The 24,259-nt window shown below is 60.4% G+C and overlaps 1 protein-coding gene across 1 annotated transcript in view; it reads right to left on the bottom strand.

Moving 5' to 3' along the window:
* Positions 1-10,701: 10,701 nt before the first annotated feature.
* CYTH4 (cytohesin 4) overlaps positions 10,702-24,259 on the bottom strand; it is a 30,914-nt gene continuing 17,356 nt past the window's right edge. Inside the window, exons 8-13 of the mRNA XM_045835084.1 lie at positions 22,399-22,547; positions 16,562-16,673; positions 14,865-14,941; positions 14,205-14,276; positions 13,730-13,884; positions 10,702-12,510 (exon numbers count right to left, since the gene is read on the bottom strand). Of these exons, the coding sequence (XP_045691040.1) occupies positions 12,438-12,510; positions 13,730-13,884; positions 14,205-14,276; positions 14,865-14,941; positions 16,562-16,673; positions 22,399-22,547 (638 nt within the window). The 3' untranslated portion in view covers positions 10,702-12,437. The remainder of the gene's footprint in view (positions 12,511-13,729; positions 13,885-14,204; positions 14,277-14,864; positions 14,942-16,561; positions 16,674-22,398; positions 22,548-24,259) is intronic.

Genomic DNA, 24,259 nt, shown 5'->3' on the forward strand with positions numbered 1-24,259 from the left:
CATCGAGCACCTGCTGTGTGCCAGAGACGTCAGACAACAGCATGTCTGACCTCCCCACAGCCCTGCGTGGCGGGCCTGAGTCTTCATTTTGCTGCAAGAAGTGCAGCCACATCCCCATCGTAGGCGTTGGCAGGGTTCACCCCAGACGCAGGCCGTCCTCCTACTCAGAGCCCTGTTCACTGTTGCAGTGGGACTTGGGGACGGGGACAGTAGTCAGCCCCTGGGTCCCCGAAGCCCCATGGGGCTCCAGGGATGGTCAGGGCACCCACAGGCATGAACGCAGGGGGGTGATGAGGGTATACAGGGAGGGGGAACAGCTTGAGCAAAGGCTTGGAGGCTGGGACTGCTTAGGGGCGACAGCGTGGGGGCTGCAGTTTGAGGCGAGGCCGGGAGGTGGGGCACAGCCACTTCATACGGGACCTGGAGACCGGGCTGGGCGGCTGGCTTTTATGGAGGAGAACTGGGGAGCCCCTGAAAGTTCTTGAGTGAGGGAGGAACAGGATCCCATTTGTACTGATTCCTTCCTTCTTTCATGGATCCATGTATAAAAAAATTTTACTAAGTGCCTTCTCTGGGCCATGCCTTTGCTGGGACTGGTGATACAGAAATACCATCACACTCTTTGCCCTTGCGGGCTCACCTGGATAATTATGCACTTATATTCATGAATATTCGTAACGGCACTGATGTCCCAGGATAGCTTTGTATACTGCGTGGCAGTGGAGAGGGGTGAGAGATCTGGAAAGATCTCCTGGAGCCAGGGCCTGCACTGAGTCTTTGGGGTCGAGGAGTGGGGGCGGGGCCCACAGGAAGGTAAGAAGCTTCTAGGCAGAGAGGACAGCTTGAACCAACGCCTGGAGGCCCGATCCAGTGTCTGGGGTTCAGGGCTGGGGGTGTGGTAAGATTGAAGAAGGGTGCTGGATCAGCTCCTTGTGTCCCGCGCTGGGGAGCGTGGCCTGGACTGAGAGGACAGAGGCGAGCCAGCAGTGGGGAGGGGGGACACAGGCATTTCCCCGTCTGCAGGCTGGGAAATGAACCGGAAAGAGCTCGAGGGGTGTGGCGGGGGCAGGGAGAGCTGGCAGGAGATGACGAAGGTCAGAGCAGAGGGAATGGGGCAGAGGGAAAGACGGCAAAGTAGCCCCACCCATCCATCCACCCATCTAGAAAATGTTTGCTGAGCACCTACTGTGTGCTAGGGAACTATGCTGGGCTCAGGGTGGAACCGGCCAGGCCTGGTCACTGGGCTGGGGAATCAGGTGGTGAGCACGGAGTGAGGACAAGCAGGATTGGGGGTGGGCAGGAGGCTCTTCGAGCTCCAGGTGACTCACCCCCCCCCCACCCCGCCCCCCACCGTGGCTGAGTCTCAGGGTTCGGGAGGCCGCCAGGGGCCAGGAGAAAAGAAAGCAAGAAAGGGGGGCGGGGAGTGGAAGAGAGCTAGCTAGCCTCGGGGGGCTCTGCTGTTTTATTTTCCTCCGGTCCTCAGGTGGCATTGTTCCCACTTGTTCAGATGAGGAAACCGAGGCTTCGGGACGCCAGCACTTGCCCCGTTGGTGCAGGGGGCAGACCGGCTTTTCCTGGGAGGGGCTGGGGGTAAATGTTGTCGGCTTTGGGGGCCACACCTCCGGGTGAAGACCAAGCAACTCTGCTACCAGAGTGGAAAAGCAGCTGTATCCAGGACCAGAAATTCATGGGCATAGTTGTGTTCTAGTACAATGAATATGTCTGTATGAACATCGAAATTTGAATTTCATATAGTTTTCACATGTCAGAAAATAGTCTTCTTCTTTTGACTTTGTCTTAATATTCAAAACCGTCAAAACCATGTTCAGTTTCGGTCGTGCCCATATGATGGGTGGACAGGAGCTGGGTGGAGGGCTCTAGAGTACCCGGTCTACCTGGGTACTAGTTCACCTGCAGTCTACCTGGTTCAGGTAGAGCTGGGTTTGAACTCGGTTACGCAGACCCCGGACTTCCAGGCCAGACCGGCTCCGAGTGCTGCGCACAGCCCTGGCCCCCCTCCCAGCCTATGCCCCCATGTGTTCCCCGCTGTCCCTTCGTCTCCAGATTCACAGCGCAACCGGAGACTGGCCTGTCTTGGGGAGGAGTTTGCAGAGGCGGCCGTGGGCCCTGGACCCGCCTCCCTAGAAGGGGGTCCTGCCCCGCCAAAGCACCAGCCGGGAAGACCCGAGACATCTCTGGGCCTCAGCTTCCCCATCTGTGAAGTGAGGCGTGAGAATGTGCCGGGAAATGTGCCTCCTCCCTGGCTGCCTCAGTTTCCCCCCTCCGCTCCTTGCCTCTGAGCCTGGTCTAGACTAGACTCCAAAGGCCACCTCTCACAGCTGCACCCCCTTTACCCCCACGCCCGCCAGCCTCAAAGCCAAGACTGACATCCCGGGCGTCTCCCAGCTGCGATGGTTTCTAAAAAGCTTTTAAAAATGAGGTTCCCCTCCAGGCCGGCGGGAGTGGCTGGGAGGGGGACGCCGTGCATGGGAGCTTCCCTGGTGGGCAGCGGCGCTCGAGGCCCTTTCGGAAGATCTGTGGCTGATTATTATGGAAATCAGGCCCAGCGGAGCGCCTGCTGGCGGGGGAGGGGGAGGGGAGGTGGCAGGGCTCGTCTGCGAGGGCTCTGTGCCCGACGCGGCTGGCTCTGGGGCCTGGGAGGGGCCAGGGGTGGGCGTCGCAGCCCCCTCGCCTCTCCTGGCACCAGCGAGGCCCGGAGGCGCTGTTCCCGTGCTAGCGAATGGGCCGGCCAGGCTTTGAGGCCCCGAGGTTCATTCCCGAGACCTGCGACTGGGGGGCCCTGGCTGCAAATTCAGTCCAGACAGAGCAAAAGGCTGCGGGGCTCAGGCCCCGCCTGGAGAGGACAACCGGGCGCGGAGACAAGTCCCATTCACTGAGCGTGCGCTTTGCATCCAGCACTGTGCCGAGCGCCCTGTGGCTGTGGATCTATTTAAACCCTGCTGTTGACGTGGGCATTCTGTCATTCCCGTTTCAGAGAAAGTAGAGACTCAGAGAGGCAGAGCTCACAGGGTCAAGCACCGGGGGAAAGACCGGACCCCCAGGCTGTCTGCCGCATGTGGGCAGGGTTTTGTTTTAAAGCTTTTATTTATTTATTTTTAGAGAAGGGAAGGGGGGGAGAAAAAGGGGGAAACATCAGTGTGTGCTTGCCTCTTGTGGGCCCCCTAAGGGGACCTGACCTGGTTCCTGGTTCGCAACCCAGGCATGTGCCCTAGACTGGGAATCGAACCGGTGACCCTTTGATTCACAGGCCAGCACTCAACCACTGAGCTGCACCAGCCAGGGCATGTGGGCAGTTTGTACATCTTTGGTCACTTTGTCTCCAGCTGGAGGATGGACCCCTGGACGTCCCAGTGACTTCATCTACCTCTGAGTTGCTGGGTGCTGGTCTGGAGGCGCCTCTGCGGCTGGGCAGACGGGCGGCAGACGTCTGGGGCAGAGCTGGGGCGCGGGGGGGCTGAGAGGCGTACGTGTCTGACCATGCCCTGTACTGCGAGCACAGGGCCTGAGGTGGGCCAGCAGGGCACCGTCCCCCCAACCCCCCCACCGCCTGCCCGCCCCAACTGTCCTGGTGCACGAAATCCCGTCACCCAAAATCCAATTCCTTTATATTTTTCACATTCTGGAGCAGGGAGACAATCTAAGCTTAAAAGTGATCGGGGAAATAAAAATGGGAAAGTCAGACGCATCTCCCACTCGGTGAGCCAGAAAAATGACCTCCGGAGACAGGCAAGCAGCAGCCTTGAAAGATTTTGTAGCAAATGGGGTCTGTCGTCTTTGCTCTGTAACGAGCTCAGACAGGCCAGGAGGAGAGGCAGACACCCGCAGGTGCCGGGCGAAGAGCCGGAGCAGACAGTGCGCACGAAGCAGGAGAACCAAATGCTTAACCGCCACGTGGGAAAACACTCATTCCCACCCGGAGACATAAGAGGCATGAGAACTCTAATAAATGCAATTCCATTCAAATTAACAAATATGTTAAAAACAGGGAGGTCTTGCATCTGCTGCTGAATGACTAAACCGCCTCTAGCTGGACCCTGCGACACACGGTTCAGAGCCGGATGTGTCCGCTGGGCTCCTCCTCCCCGCGGCCCCAGTTCAAGACGGGCAAACTGAGGCTGGGAGGTGAGGGATGTGATTTGCTCAGGGCGACGCAGCTGGAGAGTAGCCGTGTAGAATCACCCGTCGGGTCACACAGCTGGGTGTTTCACCGTCAGGCCGGCCGGCCGGCTGCTCTCAGAGTGTGGTCCCAGGCCAACGTTCCTTGGGCAGTTGGTAGAAGTGCAAACATTAGGGCCTCCCCTCAGGCCTCCTGAGTCAGCAGCTCTGGGGCCGGGGGCCAGCGGTCCTTGTTTAACAGGCCACTCTGGTGCTTCTGATGCTGAGGTTTGGGAATCACTGCTTTGGGCCCCCGAGTGGGCAGAGGTGGGCGCCTGCTTATGCTGGGAAAGGCAAGGTAGGCGGGGCTAGCCTTTTTTTTTTTAGATTTTATTTATGTTTTTTTCAGAGAGGGGAAGGGAGAGAAACATCAATGTGTGGTTGCCTCCTGTGCGCCCCCTACTGGGGACCTGGCCTGCAACCCTGGCATGCACCCTGACTGGGAATGAATCCGTGACCCTTTGGTTCACAGGCTGGCACTCAGTCCACCGAGCCACACCAGCCAGGGCTGCCCCTCTGAAATATGAATGGACAGCAGGTACTCTGAGTCTGGAGAGTGACCAGGAATTGCATTTCCGAGAGGACAGACGGACAAAGTTTTAGTCATAAAGATATTTAAGACAGGGTATCTATAAACATGTAAAACTGGGAACAATCAAAGTCTCCAAAAGTTGGGGACTTGGGAGAGAAACTGATTCCCCTGAGTGTGTGAAGAGTGGATGGCACGACCCAGTGAGGGTAAACGATGTGTCCTTTTGCATTCTAGGACACCGGTCTGCCCTGACGAATGAGTCACCCTAGATATAATCGGTAGGTGAGGGGATGGTAGGATGGTTCTTCCCTGCCCCCTTGAAGTTAGGTGGCCATGCGACTTGCTTTGGCCAATGAAATGTCAGCAGAAGCAATGTGTCAAGTCAAGAGAATGCTCTTGGTGGCCTGTGTCAGACTGGCACCTCCTCAGCCTGGGTCCCCTGGTGACTGTGATAGGCAGCAACCCCTGCCCAACCCCTCAATGAGTACGGTGAGAGCAAGATGTAAGTCTTGTGTGTGAAGCCACTGAGTTTGGGGCTTATTTGTCACTGCAGCACAACCTAGCTCATCCTGACTGGTGCACAGGGGAAACGCGGGTTCCACAGTGTTAGGGACGTGATGCAACCTTGCCCTTGGAGTGGCAAGGCGGAGGTGTAACCCAGAAAGCAGGCAGGGATGCTGAAATAATCTGAGACGTGTATGATATCAGGTTGGAGAAGTCTTTTTTTTTAAAGATTTTATTTATTTATTTTTAGAGAGGGAAGGGAGGGAGAAAGAGAGAGAGAACGAGAGAGAGAAACATCCATGTGCAGTTGCTGGGGGCCGTGGCCTGCAACCTAGGCATGTGCCCTGACTGGGAATCGAACCTGTGATGCTTTGGTTCACAGCCTGCGCTCAATCCACTGAGCTACGCCAGCCAGGGCAGGTTGGAGAAGTCTTGATCTACGTTTTCCCTTCCTGATCGTGCCATTCTCCAGTTTTCTCCAATGACTGTGATTTATTATTTCTTAAATAGGGGACACTTTATTGAAAATTTAATTTCTTTAGGTCAAACCTAGGTCCTTCCTGGGCTCTTAGTTATGAAATGCAAATCCCTTGGAGGAGGGAGGACGAGAAGAGGTTTCAGCTTTAGCTTCAAAGGATCAAAGGGATGGAAAGGTCAGGAGCTCACCACCCCCTTCTGCGGAGGACTGCGTGCTCCCTGGGTCCTCGGCCTCAACAGCTCCATGGAAACCAGGTGCTCGGCTGCCACTCCTCGGCCCATGTGGCTCTGGGCCTCCAGGCTCTGCTCTGTTATACGGGAATAATTCCACTCCTGGCTGCCTCACGGGCTTTGGGGAGGATTGGGTGAGACCAAGGATGCTCAAGACATGCTTCTGCCTCTGCCTTCCTCTGTGTTGGGTGACCTCGAACCTGTCCCCTAACCTCTGTGAGCCTCGATTTCCTCATGAAGGAGGAGGAGGAGGATTTTACAGGCTAAGATGGGGCTGGAGGACCCTGTGTGGAAGCAGAGAGAGGGGCCTGGGGTGGTGAGGGAGGACTTCCTGTAGGAGGAGGACTTCAGCCGGTCCTGGGAGGATAGGATGCAGAGCCCCTGGTCCATGCGGTGGTCCTGTCCGGAGCCCCTGCTCTCAGCCCCAAAAAGGAGCCTCCATTGAAAATGTATTAAGTGGACGAATATCTGCAGAGGGTGGTGGTGGACCGGGCTCGCTGCTTGCGTGATCAGCCCACACAACGGGCCCTCTGGGGCAGGACTCGGGAGGATGGATAAACGGGGGTGTTCACTGAAAGTGGATGATGGCAGCAGAGGCCTGGAGCCCAGCCCGCTCGGGACAACACAGCTGCCCTCTGCTTCTCCAGGATGAAGAAGCCACGGGTCACATCCTTCCAGCCCACAGGGCCACCCAGGATGCCCCTCTTCCTCGCCAGACTCTTGTGGATGTGTCCAATCTCTAGGGTGACCGCACGCCTGCCTTGGGGTGTCTGGGGCTGTCCTGGTGCACCCCCACGTTCCTGGCACCCTCTCCAAGCCGGCACGCTCACGCTCTCAGAGTCCCGTTGGAGGGTGACTGTGTGCCCCCGCTCCCCCAATCTAAATCTATGCAGGCCTCCGGGCAGATGGCCGTGGTTCTGAGCTGGTTCGGGCCCCTCGGCTGGGCCGTGGGCCCCGTGGGCTTCAGAGCCCTTCTCTGTGGAGTGGGGATAACGGAGCCCGCTCTGGAGAGTGGGGGAAGGTTGGCAGGCAGCACGTTGGCAGAGGCCCAGGCCCTAGTCAGTGCCCCTTGACTGGCGGCCTTGGCCATGACAGACTGCTGCTGGGCATGCTGGGGGTGGGGCAGGGGTGTCTGGGTGCAATCTGGAGCTCTGGGTCTTTGTGGCTTGTTTTGAGGGTCACTTGCCGCTAAGAACTCACAGGGGGATATGAAGGGAAACCTCCATTAGTGTCGCCTGTGTCGGCTTGGGAGGGGCAGGGACTTCTGTGACTCATAGAAACATTCTCCTCTGGGGCAGGCCCGAGGTTTGGGCAGCCCCCTGGGCTCCTGGGGCGGGCTGCCGCTCAGCCTGTGCCATCCGGAGGGGCCTGGGTCTTCTCGGGTTTTCTTACAGACCCTTCTGCTCTGCCCCTCCCAGCCTCCGCTTCCCGCCAGGCCCCCATCCCACACCCCGACTGCGGGCCCCCTGTCCCTTGTCCCACTTGTCCCACAAGGAGGTCATGCCTGCCACCTCTGGCCGCCCTGCCTCGGCCGCAGACTCTGACTCATCCCTGTTCCTCCCGGAGCCCTGCACAAGCCTGGAACTCTGCGCCGGAAGAATGAATTCTCCCCGAGAGGCCCTGCGGGAGCTGGCTTTTCTCCTGGAGGGAAGCTGTCTGGTGATGGGCAGAGGAGGCTGCGCTGGCGGCTGTCTGGAAGACGCTGAATGGGGTGGGGATGGCAATGCCAGGTGGGGGGTGGGGGTGGGGGGAGGTAGAGCCTGGCTCGGCAGGGAGCTCTCCTCTCCGGTGAGCGTGGGTCCAAAAAGGGCCAGCCACGGGTCCAAGATCACACAGCAATTTGGGGCAAGGCCAGGGCTGCAACCCAGATGCGTCTCACTGGGAGGCTTTGCTCTTCAGCTATTCTGGGGAGAGCTGGAGCGAGTGGAGGGGGGGGAGGGGGGTCTCTGCTGCCCCTCGGAGGCCAGGCCCGCGGCACACTCAGTGGGTGGTCCTCCCATCGCTGGGAAGGAGGGTTCAGGGCTGGCAGAGCCCTGGCTGGGGGAGGTCTGTCTTTGCCTCTTTGATGCTCACACTTTGTGGACCCCCAGGGGAGCGCCTGAGTCATCACTGAGCCCTGAGCCGGCAACATATTTAGCTCCTTTCATTGTCCCTAATAAATCAATTTCTATAGGTCTCACACCTGCCGCTTGGCTGCTGGCTGCCCCCCTCCCTCGCACCCCCCCGTCCCTGCTCCCTGGCATTCAGGTGCAGGGCCCCAGTGCCTGCCCTGGGTTGCCCAGCGCGCTCCCACTCCTCAGGCTCGGGCTGGGGCCCACTTGCCTTCCCAGAGACCCCTTGCCCTCTCCTACTCCATGCCCTGGCATCTTGGACCAAACTTGCTCTTCTCCGTTCAGCAATGGCCTCTGTGCAGCAGCCATGTTACCGGACCCCCCATCAGAGCTTCACAACGAGGGGCACGGGGGCCTAGGAGATGCAAGGGGTCACAGCACTGTGCACGCAGCTCAGCTCTTGCTGGGGCCCAGCCCTCCTCAAATTTGCATCCTCTTGGCCCACGGAGGCTTGTTTCTGGAGTCCAAGAAGTGCCTCGCCTCGTTACGCACCCTTGTCTTGTTCCTCCTGGTCTTACTGGCTGAAAGAGCTCAGCTTCCACTTCGCTCCTCTTGAATGGGCACCTCTTCCAAGAAGCCTTCCCAGATCTTCACCCCCCATCCCCATGAGTCTTTTCTCCTCCCGGGGCCTCAGCCGGTTTTGTACCTCCATGAAGGCAGGTACACATTCTGCCTTGCACTAACAACACTGGTAAATGATGCCATTTAATATAAGCTTGAGTGGGTGCTCAACACTGCTCTAAGTATTTTTGCATATATTTAATTATTCCCATATTATGGATGGAAAGTCTGAGGCTCACAAGCTTAGGGAATTTGTTTAAGACACACAGGTGGAGTTGGGCCTTGAATCCAGGCGCTCTGGGTGGCTCTCGGGACCCTCCCCGTGGCCTTTCGCCCCTTGCCGCTCCTCCTCACTGGTCCCACACCTGTGTCAGTCAGCCCATCCCCGGGGAGGGGCTGTCATACCCGCGTCTGAGACACCCTTGTGCACGGAGGTCTCCGTTCAAGGTCTGTGTGATGGAAGTCACCTGGCCCCGCCCTTCAGGGAGGCAGCTCACACCTGGAGAGAGTAACGGCTCTGGTTCGGTATGAGAGAGCTGCGCATCCGAATCCCGGGCTGAGCCCAGCAGGACGGTGTGTAGCGGGCGGGGAGGCCTGTGCGTCTCTGGGCCCTGGTTGTCTTTGGGGCGGCTCGAGCCTGCTGGTCCTAGCAGACGAGGTACCTCCCCTCCAGCCTGCCCAGGCCAAGGCTCTACCCTGGCAGACGCTTGTCCCTGCCACGAGCAGGCAGTCTGGGCCCCAGTCTGGCTGCTTCGAGGAGGAACCTCTCATCCGCGAGGGGTGGGAGCCCCCTGCCGCCCGGAGTGAGGAGTGGTGGCGGCGCTGGCGGCGCGAGGCCGGCAGAGGCTGCCTGGGGGAGGAGCAAGGGGCGGGGCCAGCCAGGCGGAGGCCCACTGCTCCAGGATGGTGATGGGCCCTGCCTCCCCCCCCCCCGCAACCCCGGTTTCCTGCCACCCCTTCCCACAGCTCCCTAAACCTCCAGACGTTTGAACCCGCTCCTGCTGGCTTTTCAGTTGACTTCAGTCTAACCAATAATTATTTTGTTCTTACCGTGTCCTAGGAACAGTTTGGTCTGCAAGGAGTCAGTGTGTATGTGTGGGGGTGGGGGGTGGGGGGTGAGTGTTGGGGAACAGACAGAAGATGAGCTCACTGCATTCTCAGGTGTGTGTCCTTCCTCCCACCTGGCTGCCACCACTCAATCGCGGCTCCTCCGAGAAGCCTCCCCAGCCTGTCCCTCAGCCCAGCCCCGCCTCCACTGGCCCCTGTGCCCCGCTCTGTAACAGCAGGGGTTGGCCTGGACTGTCCCTGCTCATTCGCACCTGTCCCCCCCACCTGGTCCCAGCTCCTTCTGAGGACGAGGGCTTTGGATCCCATCTCCGGCTCTGTGCGCGGAGCTGGCGCACGGCAGGCACGCAGCAAGTAGGGCCGAGTGAGTGAATGTACGGACAAGCTGATGGGTCCAGGGCCTTCAGGTCTTCGAGAGCGACTCACTGGTGGAACGTCAGAGGAGGGGCTGGGCTGGGCTGTGGGAGCCCCCAGGAAGTCCAGCATCTGGAGGGGCTGCCTGGACTGTTAGCGCTCAGACCCACCAGAATGTAAGCCCCATGTGGCCCGGGAGTCTGTCTTGTTCCACCAACGCCTGAAATGGTGCCTGGAGTACTGGAGGCATTTAATAACTCGTGGGAAGCACAAGTAAGTGAAGGTTACTGAATTTGAGCCCCTCTCGAACACCTCAAGTGTTCATTGGAGCCAGCCTGTGCTTGCATCCCTCCGTAGACAGGGAGCTCACTACCTGTGTCTCAAGGCAGCCTCTCTTTTTCTTCAGGCAGCACTGCCTGCTGGGGAGTTCTTTTGCATCTCCCCTGGCCGTGGCAGAACCAGCTCACCCAGTCCCTGCTCTGAGAGAGCCGCTGTGGCAAATCCAGCCCACGGGGACATCTATCCAGTGTAGCAGCCTCAAGTGTCCTGAGGGTGAGGGTCCAGGGCCCTCTGGGGTCCCACTCTTCCCTGTCTGGCCCTCCTGCCCTCAGCTGGGAAGGTGATGAGGGGGAAGGGCCAGGGTGGGGTCAGAGATGGCAGCTGTGGTCCCAGAGAGAGAGAGGACAGGGCCCCACTCACGACTTTTATTCTGTCTTCTGAGTGATTCATGCCACTCACGCCCAGAAACTGACCCACCCTCTGTGACAGGGGGTGGGGGGGACTGAGGACCAGAGAGGGGACAGGAGTGGACTAGATCCCACAGCCAGTGTATGCCAGGGATAGGAGAGGGCCTCAGACTCCGTGACCCCCAGACTGGTCTGGGGACCATGATCCCCCATGACCCCTATGACCCCCGGCTGCCCCTTCATGGGCCAATGAGGTGGCTGAGGTGGCACTCAGCACCAGGCTGACGCGGCATGGGGTCTGTGGGGGTCCTAAAGTACTCTGTGAGACCCCCTCCTGCAGCTGCCCGACCCAGCCCCTCAGAGTAACATTGTCACCAGGCCCTTGCCCACTCCCAGAGACAGTGGTCCCAGTCCACAAGGCGGCTGCCTTGACCCCGCCAAGGCCCTCCTGACCCCGTGGAAGGTGTGCGAGTGGGGACGGGGGTGGAGGGAGGAGAGGTTGCCTCCCTTCCCCAGGGAACCCAGTCAGCTCCCACGCGCCCTCTCAGGCTGGAGGAGGCAAGCTCATATCCTGCTTTCCACGGGGAACTCCCCCCCCGGGGACTCCCCCAGGGCCTCAGCGAGGGGGTGAGATGCGCTTCTGAACACCCTCCTCCAGGCCGGGGCCTCCGTGGAGACAGAGCTGCGTGCCCACGCTGTGTGCTGGAAGCCGGCTCAGCTCTGCACGGCGCCGCCGCAAAGCGTTTTTCAGGATGCGGGGGCCCAGCCAGGCTGCCATTTCCTCCGTGGGAATCCTGCTCAGGGGTCTCGCTGGGGGGAAGTCTTGGCTGAGACTCTGCCATGAGCTCAGTGTCACTCGTGGACTTGCCTGCCACCTCCAGGCAGCCCTCCTGGTCACCACACCCACACAAGCTCTCTCTTCTTGGCTTCTTGGAAGGAGCCCAAGTGGAGTCAGTAGACCTGCTTGCTGGTCCTGCTCGAGTGTGTCTGTCTGTCTGGGATGCTCTGTCCGTTTTCTGGAGGGGTCCCACCGCCTCGCCCCTGAAATGGACATCCTGAGGGTGGAGCCCACTCCGCTCTCAGCTTCCTGGTGGCGCTCAGTCCAGAGTCCCCTCCAGCTACTGAGCAAGTGCGGACATCTCCAGCTGGAAGCTCCTTAGGGAGACCTGGTGCAATCCCGTCTTCTCCTGGAGGAAGCAGTTCAAGGAGGTGGGAGGCAGCCACCTCACTGACTGCTGGGACCTGCACTGCGGCTGTGGCTGCCAGCCCGGGAGGAGAGGGGCCAAGCCGTTTCTACCCAAACATCAAGGTTTTCCAAGAATCAGAGGGGGAGACTTGGACGAGGGCGCTCGGCACGCTGGAGGCGGAGCTTCGGAACCCACAGCCCCTCCTACTGCGGAGATGGACCGCGTTTCAGAGAGCGGGGAGACAGTCCCAGAAGAGGAAACTGAGGCCCAGAGGAAGGACGGGAGGCCGAGTATCTCGGGCTGATTTCTCTCCTACTTGATTTCCTCCGGCCTCTCCTGCAGCGGCTGGGTGCGAGGGGCCTCGTTACAGGCTCTGGGCCCTCAGCTGCTCCCACCCACCGTCCTGAGCTCTGTTCCACCCCCTCCTGTCAGCTTGAAGTAATGGGGGGAGGGGGAGGATGCCCGCCGGCCAGGAAGGGGTGTCCTGGACTGGGAGGTCATGGGGTTCCTGGGACACCTGGTCCCGCACCCCCAGCACCGTCTCCCACGAAGTTCATTGCTTGTTGGCAATCTTCTTCTTCCGAGCAGAGACCAGGTCGTAGAAGGGGACGCGGGTGATGCTGGCTCTGGAAGGAGGGTAGGTGAAAAGGTTTCAGGGCTGAGCTGGTTATGAAGGGATCTCGTCTCCCGGGGCTCGTCATAGGGGCAGGGGTTTCCCATGGAGGGCTGGCCTGCCTCTCTGCAGGGGACCAGGCCAGGGGGAGTCCCACCTCGCAGGCCTAACCCATAGTCCTACGGGCAGGGCCGGAAAGGGCAAGGCTGAGAGCCGACAGCCTTGGGGATCCTGCCCCCAGAAGTGCCCGGGCCCGCGTTCAGGCTCTCAGAAGGGGGCGGAGGGAGCCCGAATGGGGTGAGCAGACTTGCTTGCTGGGTCCAACTCTGTCCCCCGCTGGCTGTGGGACCCCGGGCAAGTCCCTCCCTCCGCCAGGCCTCAGCTTCCTCACCCTGCAAGTCTGCAGGACCCAGCCCAGGTCCGGAGACTAACCCGACATCTTCCTCCAGCCCACAGCACGCGCCCTGGCCCGCGTCTCCCCACGGGCTGGGAGGCAGGGTTGTTACCCTGCCCCGAACCTGGCTCTCTGTCACCTGGGCCTCCACGGCCCGCACACTGTACACCTTCTCACCTGGCCACCACCTTCTCTGTTTACCAGTCTGTGGCTCCCCAGTGCCCCTGAGAAAACGGAGCTTGTTGCCATGGTGACCAAGGCGTTGCCCTGCTCTGCAGCCTCATCTCCCACCGCTCGGCCCCCGCAGCGCCCCGTCCCTGCACAGTCAGGCCCCGCAGCGCCTGGGACCACCCACCCAGAACCCCGGGGTGGCTGCTATCCTGGCAGGCCACACACTGGCTGGCCCTCTCGTGTTTGCCCGCACTGGTTCTTCCCCCTGGAAAACCCTTCCCTCACCTCCCGCACCCCCCCCCAGGGCTTTCCAGGGCCACTTGGGATCCTGATGCTGACTGCAGCGCCATTCCTGAGCGCTGCCCAGGGTCAGGCTCCGGGCACAAAGCTTGACCTGCGACACTTGACCTGCGACTTCTCACCTGCTCCTCCCACCAGCCTCGGGAAGTTGGTGCCTCCCTCCCCTGGGTGCTAGAGCCTGGCATTGTGCAGACAGAGAGGGGTTACTCCCAGGGTACGGGTGGGAGGCATTTGCAGCCAGAAGCAGGCGGGAGATTCTGGAGTTGTCCTTCTTTGCAGACAAGGAAACAAGGCCCGAGAGAAGCAGGGGCTTCTGGGAAGTGCCAGGAGGCCCATCCCTAGCAGCTGGCCATCCCTTGTCCCTTACCGTATGGCCTCGATCCACTGGTCCCGCTCCTCGGCGCTGGAGGCCGAGATCCGGTAAGACTCGTGCTTGCCCTCCACCACCTTGCCGTCGCCGTCTGTCTTGCAGGCTTTGATCTTCTGGCCCCGGCAGCCGGGGTTGTAGAGCTCCAGGCAGAACTGTGGGGAGGTGGCCAGGTGAGGGCAGAGCAGGGCTGGGAGGGCAGGGCGGCTGGGCTGGGCTCTCCAGGGGCCTCAGAGGACTAGACACTCGGGCAAGACCAGAGCTCGGATAAGCAACAGCATGCACCCCGCCCCAGACCTGTTTCCTGGGACCGGTAGAGGGGCAGGCGAAGGGTCCACAGCCCTGAGTCCCCCTGAAGGTGTTCTGGGCCTGGCCTGGCCTCCTGGAGAGTCCAGCCCAGCCGTCCTGTCCCCTCTCCCTGCTTCAGAAGTGCCCCTAGCTGTTCCGGCCTCAGGCCCCCCACTCCGACACCTACTGGCTTCTTGGGGTCATCCACCTTCTGCACAGAGAGGTTCTCAAGGGGTATGATTCCCCGTGGCTCCTTGTCCTGCAGGAGTAGAGATCAGGGTCAGCACCTGGAGCCTTGATGCCGTGGGTAGGGAGCGAGCTTGTGGGGCTCCCCAAACCCAAGAGGAGTGTCCCCATCTTCCTGGAGGTGGGGGGGCCAATGCAGGATGAGCCTTGGCTGGGAGCTGGGAGACCCAGCTTTAACCCCTGGCTCTCGGCCCTCGGCCCAGCGCTTCCTCCTCCCTGTGGCTCCATTTTCCCATCTGTAAAATGGGTGTGGCAGTGGATTGTGTGATCTCAAAGGAGCCCCAGCTCTGGGAAGTGACTGCTTAGTGAAGTCCAGAAGGGCCAGGGGCAGGGGCAGGGCCAGGGCCAGGGGCAGGGCCAGGGCCATGGCCAGGGGCAGGGGCAGGGCCAGGGGCAGGAGCAAAGCCAGGGGCAGGGGCAGAGGCAGAGCCAGGGGCAGGGCCAGGGCCAGGGCCAGGGCTAGGGGCAGGGGCAGGGGCAGGGCCAGGGGCAGGAGCAAAGCCAGGGGCAGGGGCAGAGGCAGAGCCAGGGGCAGGGCCAGGGCCAGGGCCAGGGCTAGGGGCAGGGCCAGGGCCAGGGCCAGGGCCAAGGGCAGGCTCACCGTGGTGAACTCAAAGTAGTACAGGCAGCTGTCGGTCAGGATGAACCAGCGCCGTTTCCACGTCTTCACGCGGCCTCCTGCAAGAGGCCCCAGCGGCGTTGGTCCTCCTCCTCCCTGGCCACCAACACTCCGCCACCAAAGAGCAGGACCTTGGATGCTCCCCCCGCCTCCATCCCCCCACTCCTAGCCCGGCGCACTTCCCCCAGATCTCGCCTCTCCACCCCCCTGGGCTTTCCTGTCACCGCCCCACCCCAACCCCTGGGCCATCCCTCAGCCTGGTCCTGCCTGGCACTGGGCTAAGCATTTCATCTTTCATTTGCCAGGCAACATTCCAGAGGGTTTAAAAAATATATTCACTTAAGCCCTGGCCAGGTAGCTCAGTGGGTTGGGGCGTCATCCCAATATACCAAGGCTGCGGGTTCGATCCCCAGTTAGGGCACATACAAGAAGCAACCAATGAATGCATGAGTTAGTGGAACAACAAATCGATGTCTCTTTCTCTTTCTTTCTAAAAATCCACAAATAAAAAAATTAAAAACTATTCACTTATGAATCCCTAGAAGCACCTTTGAGGAGGAGATCATTATTAACCCCGTTTTATGGGTGAGAAGACCGAGTCGTCTGCTCAGGGTCCTGCAGGAGAGCTGAGATTAAACCCTATTGGTGTCCTAGCTCCAGGGGCCAGTGCTTGGGTATCTTGCGACACATCCAACCCCGTCACAGATCATGTATTCTCCCCACTTCACAGCTGTGGAGGCTGAGGCTGAGCCACCGGGTCACTGGCCCACGGGTGGAGGAGCTGCGGTGTGTAGCCTGGGGCCTCCCCGGGGCTGAGGACAGTGGGCTGGGCAGGGAGAGAGGCTGTGTGGGCTGCAGAAGGACAGACTGGGGCCATGGGCATGGGGAGAGGCGGGGCTGGTGTGGGCCCCGGGTCCGGGTCCCTGCTCCAACACGAGGGGGCCTCTGCGCCTGGCCAGGCTGACCCTGCTGGGAGGCGACCGGGAATGGAGTGGGGGCGGGGCAATGGCTGGGCCCTGCGCCTCCCCACCAGACTTCGCAGCTGCCGCCCTCGCTGCCCGCAGCACCCACCCACAGCTCTTCTCGGCAGGCCCGAGGGCCTCGTCACGTTGAGGGGAAGCTCCCCTGAGCCACATCCTGTCCTGCTCCCCTCCCCCCACCGTCCTTCAGGGGCATCCAATCTTCTGCCCACCAAAATCTGCCATTTGCTGGTTGTGTGGCCTGGGGCAGGCGCCCTAACCTCCTCGACCCTCAGCTTCCCCAGCAGCCCCGGGCGGGGGCAGAGGCAGAACTGTAGTTAGGGGTTTGTCTGTGGACTTGCCACCGTTCATCCCCCTCCTGTTTGTCCTCCCCTCCCCCACTGTCCCCTGCATTTCCAGGACAGACAGAGGGAGAGATGGGGCAGGCCGACCGCTGCCCTGGGAGGCAGGCGCCTGGGGCCCCCTCGACTCCACCCTGAGGCTCCGTGTCAATGTGCGTGCGTGTGTGTGTGTGTGTGTGTGTGTGTGTGTGTGGGCCTGAGCGTGGCGTGAGTGCGTGTGTGTGTCTGCGTGGGCCTGAGCATGGTGTGAGTGCGTGTGTGTGTGTGTGTGTCTGCGTGGGCCCGAGCGTGGCGTGAGTGCGTGTGCCTGTGCGTGTCGCCGTGTGCCGCAGCGGGCCCGAGCGTGCCCGCCTCTCACCCAGCTTGAGCAGCCAGCCCTCGCGGTCGGGGTTGAAGAAGGTGTGCGTGAGGTCGTTGCCGTCGTCCTCGGGGATGGAGAAGGGCTCGCTCTTGATGCTGTCGAAGAGGTTCTGGCCGGGAAAGGAGGGAGGGAAAGACCGGGCGGTGATGTTCACTGCAGTTGAGAGGGCCTGTGCCGGCCCCTGCGGCCTCCGGCAGGCGCTGGGCCTTCAGGCGAACCCTTTGCTTCAGGCGAACCCTGTTAGCGTGTCGTTTGCCTTCTTGGCCAGACTCTTCCTGGCTCCTCCAGGCCCACTGGGGCTCCCCAGCCCGTCCCCATGCCCCCCTTCCCCTCTCCCCCCCCGCCGAGGGAGTGCCGGCCCACACCCCGGAGAGACTGCCCACGGCCCCACCCGCTGCCCCCACGCGGCCGTCAATATTTCAAGTTCAATGTGCTTGCTGGCGTTGACCTTCCCAAATGGGGGTGCTCCTCCAGGGAAGGCCTGGGTGTCACGACCCCCGGCCTCCCCCGGGGCCTGGCCTAAAGCCAGCTGGCCGCTGTTTGCTGACTGAACGGACGCTGTGGCCCCTCGCCCCCTGAGTTCCAGCCCGTGGCGTGGAAGCGCACGGCGGGGGGACAAGGGCACTGGCTTTGGCGTCAGGCTGTCGGTTACAGTCCCAGCCCGGCTGCTGAGTGGCTGCCCCTCGACCTCTCTGAGTTGCTGTGTCCTTACCCGATACATGGAGAGGACGAGTGTGATTGGCCAGGGCTCTGGGGGGAGTAAGTAGACTACACAGGGGTCAGAGCCCCCTTCTCCAGGTCAAGGGAAGGTGACGAGGAGACAGAAGTACAGCCCCCACCCCTGCACCCTGACCCCCAGGTGCTGCTCTTATGGGTCAGTCGCAGACTGTCACCCCTGTGTCTGAGGGTGCTGGAGGCAAGGACACTCGGCTGGGACCCGTACACCCCCACACCCGTTCACCTGTATGTGCATGCAGGGGCCCCCACACACACATACAAACACAGACACCTAGGTGCACGCTCTGGGGCACAGCAGCCAAGGTCAAGGCCTCCTGGGGACACGCTCTGCTTCGGGGCAGTAGCAGAGGCTTCTAGGTGCACCCTGGGTGGGTGGGGGGACACAGAGCACCTGCCGGGGGATTGGGACCGGCTGCCTGTGTTGAGAGGCCCGGCCGAGGGGGGACTCGCAGTGAAACGCTGACCTTGGCTCTCAAAGGCAATGGCCTGCTCTGGGCGGGCTCTGATTGGGGGTGGGGGGAGTTCCCAGAAAGTGGAATTCAGTTCTCCATGGAGGATGTTCTAGCAGAGCTGCTGAAATCCGGAAGGAGCAACCTTGTAGGATAATGAGTGCCTCGTCCCTGGAGGTATGCAAGCCAGGGCCAAAACCTTCCTCCAGGCGAGTGGAGGATGTCGGCGATGGATCATTCCCGTGTGTTTTGAACCCTCGGGGCACTTCGTTTCATGAACAACCTACTCAGACTTCCCGGTGTTTGGGAAAACATTCCAGGCTGTCCACTCCTGCTCGTGAAAGCCGGGCACAGCGCTGGTTTCCCGTCTCCCAGGCAATGAAATCATCGCCTTCTGTTGCGTTCGTGTGCGCTGCTGCTGAGACGGTTTCCTCAAAACTTTAAATGAAACATTTCCCAAGTCCTGCTGGGTTCACCCCAAGATTTAGCGCTGGTGTTTGCCTTTTAAAGGCCTTTTCTGACCCGAGAGCTGGGGTGTCGGGGGCAGTCTGGGAGCAGGTTTTCCTGAGTTGGGTGGAGGGGTCCCCCTGCCACGGACGCCAGAGTCCCTGGGCTCGGCCTGGCTGCGGTGGGTGGGCGTGGGGGAAGAGCGGGGGCCGTGCTTTTTTGGGGGGCCCCTGCACCCCCTGGTGCAGCCAGGAAGCCCCGCTGCTCCTCCCGCCCGGGCCCGGCCCGGCCCTGGGAATTCCCAAGTGGCACAGGCGGTTAAACAAGGGCCTGTGGCAGAAAAGCCTCGTTAGCAAAGCTATCAGCACAGACAATATCTGGGAGGCGGGGGGAGGTGGGAACGGGAGACTCCCCGACACCCACTGGGGGGCCCTGGCAGCTTCAGTGGGCACCTTATCAGCCTGCGCACGCTGCGCCCACAAGGAAACCGGCTCGGCTCACCCACACTTCCTGTGCCTTGTAAATGCCAACCCCCTTCCCTAGTAAGAAAACTCCCCCACACCTGCCACCACCAAACTGCGGGGCCAGGCTGTCTTCTGCTGCTGGGTGGACTTGACCAGACAGACCATGGTCGTCTGCTGGTGGCTCTGCTGGTCCTGCATCTGTCCCTTTCCACTCCCTTAGTTTTCTTCTGGGGACTCACCCCCCACCCCAAACACACTCTCTGTCCACTTTGCTCAAGGGGATTGGCACCTACTGCCCCCACCTTAGGCTCTGGGCCACAGGGTGAGAATGATTCCCTTTGGGCTACTCAAAGCATTTCATCCTGCTGGTCACAGTGACAGGTTCTGGGAGGGAGGTGACCTAAGCCAGCCAACTAGCCTGCATTCTGGGACTTTAGTTTAAACAACGAGGCTACATGGATGCCTGGCCCTCTCTGCCCCCACTAGGAGAAGGCCTGTTGCAGAGGAAAGCTGACATGGAGGAGGCAGTTGCTGACAGCTGGAGAGATTAGACTGAGTCCAACCTCACTGAGCACCTGGATCAAGCCAAGCCTGAAGCCCATAGACTTATCTGAAGACAGATCAATCCCATATCTTTTCTGTTACATGAGTTGAGATTCCTCTAGCCAGCAAGCAACTGGCAGCAGGGACACACAGTTAAGTCCTCTATCCCTAAATCATGCCTTTGGTCTCTGCAGAGGGAAGGGCTCTGGAGTCAGACAGATATGGGTTCGAATATAAACTGCCTACAAGCTATGAAACCCCTCCCTGACCAACTACACTTCTTGGAGCCCAGTATCCTTCACTGTAAACGGCGGGTGGTACCTCCTGCCTAAGGCTGTCTCGAGAACTTACCGAGGACATGTAGTACCTAGAACTGGGCTCGGACACACTCCGTTCTGATGGAGCCAACTTGGACTTCACAGCAGATGATGTCCTGAACCAGGGGACTGTCCCCTGCCTGGGCCTCAGTTTCTCCACTTATAAACCCCCTTCTCCTCCTCTTCCACTATCCCTCCCTCCCTCCCTCTCTGGGCAGCTCTCTCGAGGTGAGTGATTCTGTCTCATTTCTCCTGTGCCTGTCAAGTACCAAGCACTTGAATTGCATTCTGTCTGCTTCTAGGAAAACAATGTAAGCTCAGTGTCATCAGCCCACTTTGTGGATGAAGAAACTGAGGCTCAGACTCAAGGTCACACAACCATAAAGGTGGGGCTGGGATTTGCTCTCCCATCCTCTGAGTCCGCACCCCGTTCCCTTGCCCTGAGTCCCATAGGGGACTGTCCCATCTGTCCTGGCCCATCACGAGGGCCAGAGCAGTGCCTGCTCTACCCACCTGCCCCTCACCCCCAAGTGCACTTCCCCGAAGCCTTTCCCGGCTGCGCACCCTCCTGGTCTGCAAGCCTGGGGGTGGCTTCTCTTTAGGTGATGCACCTGCATCAGTTTGATTTCATAAACCAGGCCATTTAAAAAGGGCTATGCGTCCTCAGGCTGGAGGGCCCAGGCTGGAATAGCTTCACGAGGACCCCTTCTGCAAAGGGGCAAACTTCGAATATCTGAAGTGCTCAACACTGAGTCCTTGCTTTATTACACTGGGGAAGACGAGGCCCAGGGAGGGGGGAGAGGGCCCCACCCCAGTCCACAGCAGCTCCCGGGGAGCCCATGAAGAGCTGGGACCAGGCCTGTGCGGTTCTCTCTGATGCTTCCACATTAATCAGTCCCCCCAATTATACCAGGCACATGGCTAAATCCCTCACCTTTCTCTATTAATCCCATGAGCTGGCAGCTCAGAGAGGTCAAGCCGTGTGCCTAATGTCACACAACCAGAAAGTGGGGGAGCCGGGCCTTGGATGTGGCCCTGACTCCAGCGCTCTGTTCTTTTCCCTGCTGGGCCCCCGCCTCTCTGGGCCGCCAGGGAGGATAATGAACCCTTCCCCAGACCTCCCAGGCAGAGTTTGAAGCTAAATTGAGCTAATAGACCAGCAAGCCCTAGGAGTTGAAAGTTACAAGCGCTATACAAATGCAGTGCATTGTTATCAACAAAAGGCTGAAGTTGGGGAAAATATCCGAGGAGGGAGATGCTGATAAAGGCTCACCAGGGGCTGCAGCTGTAATGAGGCACCTGGGAGAGCTGGCGGGGCTGAGCTGGCCCCCGTTAACTCATTCACTGCCAGACAAGGTGCGCTCGGCTTCGCCACAATGAGATGAGTCAACAATTCTGGAAGGCCTTTTATGTTTCAGGCGTTTTCGGAAGTGCCAGGGAGTTAAAATTATTATTAATTATTCTGAGTGGTGGCATAAGCCACCATTTAGGGCCTGAGCTACGTCCCTGGTGTGGACTGTGCCCTTTACATTAAAAAAAATGACTGCTCCCAGCAGCTCCGTGACGCAGGCACCATTGTCCCCATTCTCCTGTCTTGGGGGGATGGTGGCTTGCAGAGGGTGAGCCATGGCCAAGGTCACTCAGCAGGCCACCAGGGGAGGTGAGATTTGACCGGAGCTCCCCACCACGATACATTTTGTCTGCTGGGACAAGGAGGGGTGGTGGGCTGAGGGCCCTTCTCACACAGGGAGGGGCACCAGCATCATTCCAGACCCAGCGCACCCCCACCCCGACTTCTGCAGGAGGTGCCTGCGGTGTGAGCCTGGTGTGAACCTGGGGGGGGGCGGGGCTCCCATGCTCCCACACCCCTGCTGGGCTCTGATCTGCAGAGGGGCACCGCTAGTCCTGGGAAGGAGCTGTCCATTTTTTCGGAGCCCTGCTCCGAGTCTCACTCCAGGGTCTACAAGCTGCTCCGGGCTCCCCGTGGCCCACAGGAAACTGCCACTGAGACCCTGGGCCCGTGGGCCCCACCTCACCACGTGTCACTGTCCACAGGCACCGAGACCCTGGCCAGCCACTCTGGACTCCCCACCCTTCTCCAATCAGGCCAGGCCTGGGTTCTGGCCACTTCCTCTTTCTGAAGGGTCCTTCCCCTACTTCTCCTCTGGGGAGTCAGTCTCCTATTAAACCTGCAAGGCCCAGTTCAAAAGTCTCCTCCTGTGTGGAGTCTTCTAGGATGACGCAGCTTTCCCCTGCCCCCCAGGAGAGAGACGTCGTGTCCCCTGGGTCTCCACGGCTATGTCCCTGTAGTTAGCAGAGCATGAGTCACCCAGGGCTGTAATTCACATGTGTCCTCCCACCAGCCCCGGAGCTGGTCCGGCAGGGCCTGTGGTTGCTTTCTCCCTGGGAGCCCCGTCGGGACACAGGGCCGGGCGCACTGTGGCAGGGGTGGGGGCTGCCTGGTGGAGAGACAGGAGGCCTGGGTTCTGCTCTGCACCCCAGCTGGTGTGCAACCTGGTGGAAGACCCGCTTCCTCCTTTCTGAAGGAGGGAGGAGTTTGGGCGCCGGGCGTGAGGGTTTGCAGCCATGACACACTCAAAATCTGAGAATCTGCCATTCCAAGAATCAGACTTGGGCTGCTCGAGGCACCCTTTCTGGAAACGCGAAATGGGTGCCGAGTGTGGCGGCAACTGCTGGGTGGCCTCTCTCTGCACATCCTCCTTGAGGTGGGGGTCACCTGGGAAGGGCCAGCTCAGGACCAACCTCCTTCGTGGTGGTCCATTTGGAGCAGAACCCCCGCCCCTGAACTGTGCATGTAGGACGGGCCCTGCCCAGATGTCCGGGCACCGGGCTGGGTGGGGCGGCGCCCCCCTTACCCGCAGCTGCTCCTCGGGCAGGTCGCTGCCGTTGTTGATGCCGCGGTTCATGGACACGAAGCGCTCGAAGGGCGGCCTGTCCCGGACGTTGGGGTTGTGGAGGCTGGTGTTGAGCATGATGATGGAGAAGGACAGCACGTAGCAGGTGTCTGCAGGTGGGACAGCGAGGCGGTCACGGCCCTGGTCGCTCTCCCCTCCTCTGCCCCGACCCCTTCTAGGGGTCAAGGATCAGCCGTCTCGAGGCCCGAAGGCCCACCCTGTCCTCCTGGCCTGGCCTTTGAGGCCCGGCCTCACCTTCCACGCCCTTACTGGGCTCCCTGCTCCAAGGAAACTCCAGTGTCGTGTTCATGAGGCACCCCCGTGCCTTCCCGCCCTTGCACCTTTGCTCCCACTGGGTGCCCTGCCAGGTGCACCCTCCCCTTCCCTTTCCTAGCCTCTCAAACCTCCTTCTCCTTCAGCTCCAGCCTCCTCCCTGCCGAGCCCTTCCGACCCCCCGCCCCCTCTGTTCTCTGCCCACTTGGGCCTTGGATGATGGCACCACTGTTCGGACTTAGTCATGTGCCGCTGCCCGGTGACCTGGCAGCATGGAGCACCTCCAGGGCCAGAGCTCCTACCCTCTGCAAGGCAGCGAGGCTGCGCGGTGGGCGGAGCACTTGGGAGGGAGGCAACCGCTGCTCTGTGGGCAGTGTCCGCAGCCAGGGAGGTCCAGTGTGCCCCCGGCCCTCTCTGGTCGACCTTGGGAAAATCCCTGACTTCGCTGAGCCTCAGCTTCCTCATCTGTGACTGTCAGAGGTTTGACTTTGAAGTCGTTTCACGTTCTAGAACGTCAGTGTTTCTACCTCTGACACCAGCGGCACCTGACGTTGGTGGTGCATGCCCCGTGGTAAGCCTTCCCATCTCCATGACGACCCCATGGGGCAGGTCTCGTCTCCAGCCCCATTTTACAGATGAGGAAACCGAGGCACGGGGAGGTTACGTTCCATGCCCAAGGGTATAGAATTAAACAGCAGTTGGACCGTGATTCAAGTTTGGTGCTTTAAAATCCCTCTCTTCCTGCAAATATTTATTGAGTACCTACTAGGTGCGGTGGGCTGGGGATTCACTGGTGAGTAACTCTGATACGGTCCCACTCTCGTGGGGCATTCAGACTTGCAGTGCGGACAGATAATAAGACCAGCCAACAGTAAAATCGTGTATAACTGCGAGCCAGGGCGGATGCCCTGCGGGGCCTGGGTGTGGACACGCTGCCCCGACGTGGCGTGTCGGCGGACCAGCCAGCGCCTCTCTGGGTCTGTGCTCTGCGCAGGGGCGAGAACACCGCAGACCTCACGGACTCACTGCAAGGATTGCATGGCCTCGTTTGGGTACAGCACTTAGCACATGGGGAGCACTCAGCACATGGAACTGGTTATTGTTGTTATGGTAACCTCAGCTTCTGCGAAGAGACCAGGACAAGCCTGCTGTGCTGTCTTCTCATCCACCCCGTGCGGGGGAGTGTGGAGGGCTGACTCTTGGTGACATCCCTCTATGTCCCTTTACCCCCTAAGTCCTGCCCAGGCTGCTTCATGCTTCTGGGCCTTTGCTCGAACTAGAACTCCTGCCCGCAAGGCCTTTTCTCCCCTTGACCTCCTGGAAAACTCTTACTCATCCTTCAAAACCCCATTCAGACCCACTGCCTCTGGGAAGCCATCCTGGACACGCAGACTCCCCCATCGCTGCCCTCAGACAGACAGGTGTGTGGCTGCCCCAGCACCCCATGCCGCCCCTTCCTGCCTCTCCTCCTAAGGAGCGTGCCCCCCGGCAGCTGTGCCCAACAAATGCCCCACAGAGGGCCAGGCCCAGAGCCTGAGGCACTCAGCGG

The sequence above is a fragment of the Phyllostomus hastatus genome, unplaced genomic scaffold, assembly GCF_019186645.2.
Source record: "Phyllostomus hastatus isolate PE091 unplaced genomic scaffold, TTU_PhHast_1.1 phas_contig_198, whole genome shotgun sequence".
NCBI classification, from domain to species: Eukaryota; Metazoa; Chordata; class Mammalia; order Chiroptera; family Phyllostomidae; genus Phyllostomus; species Phyllostomus hastatus.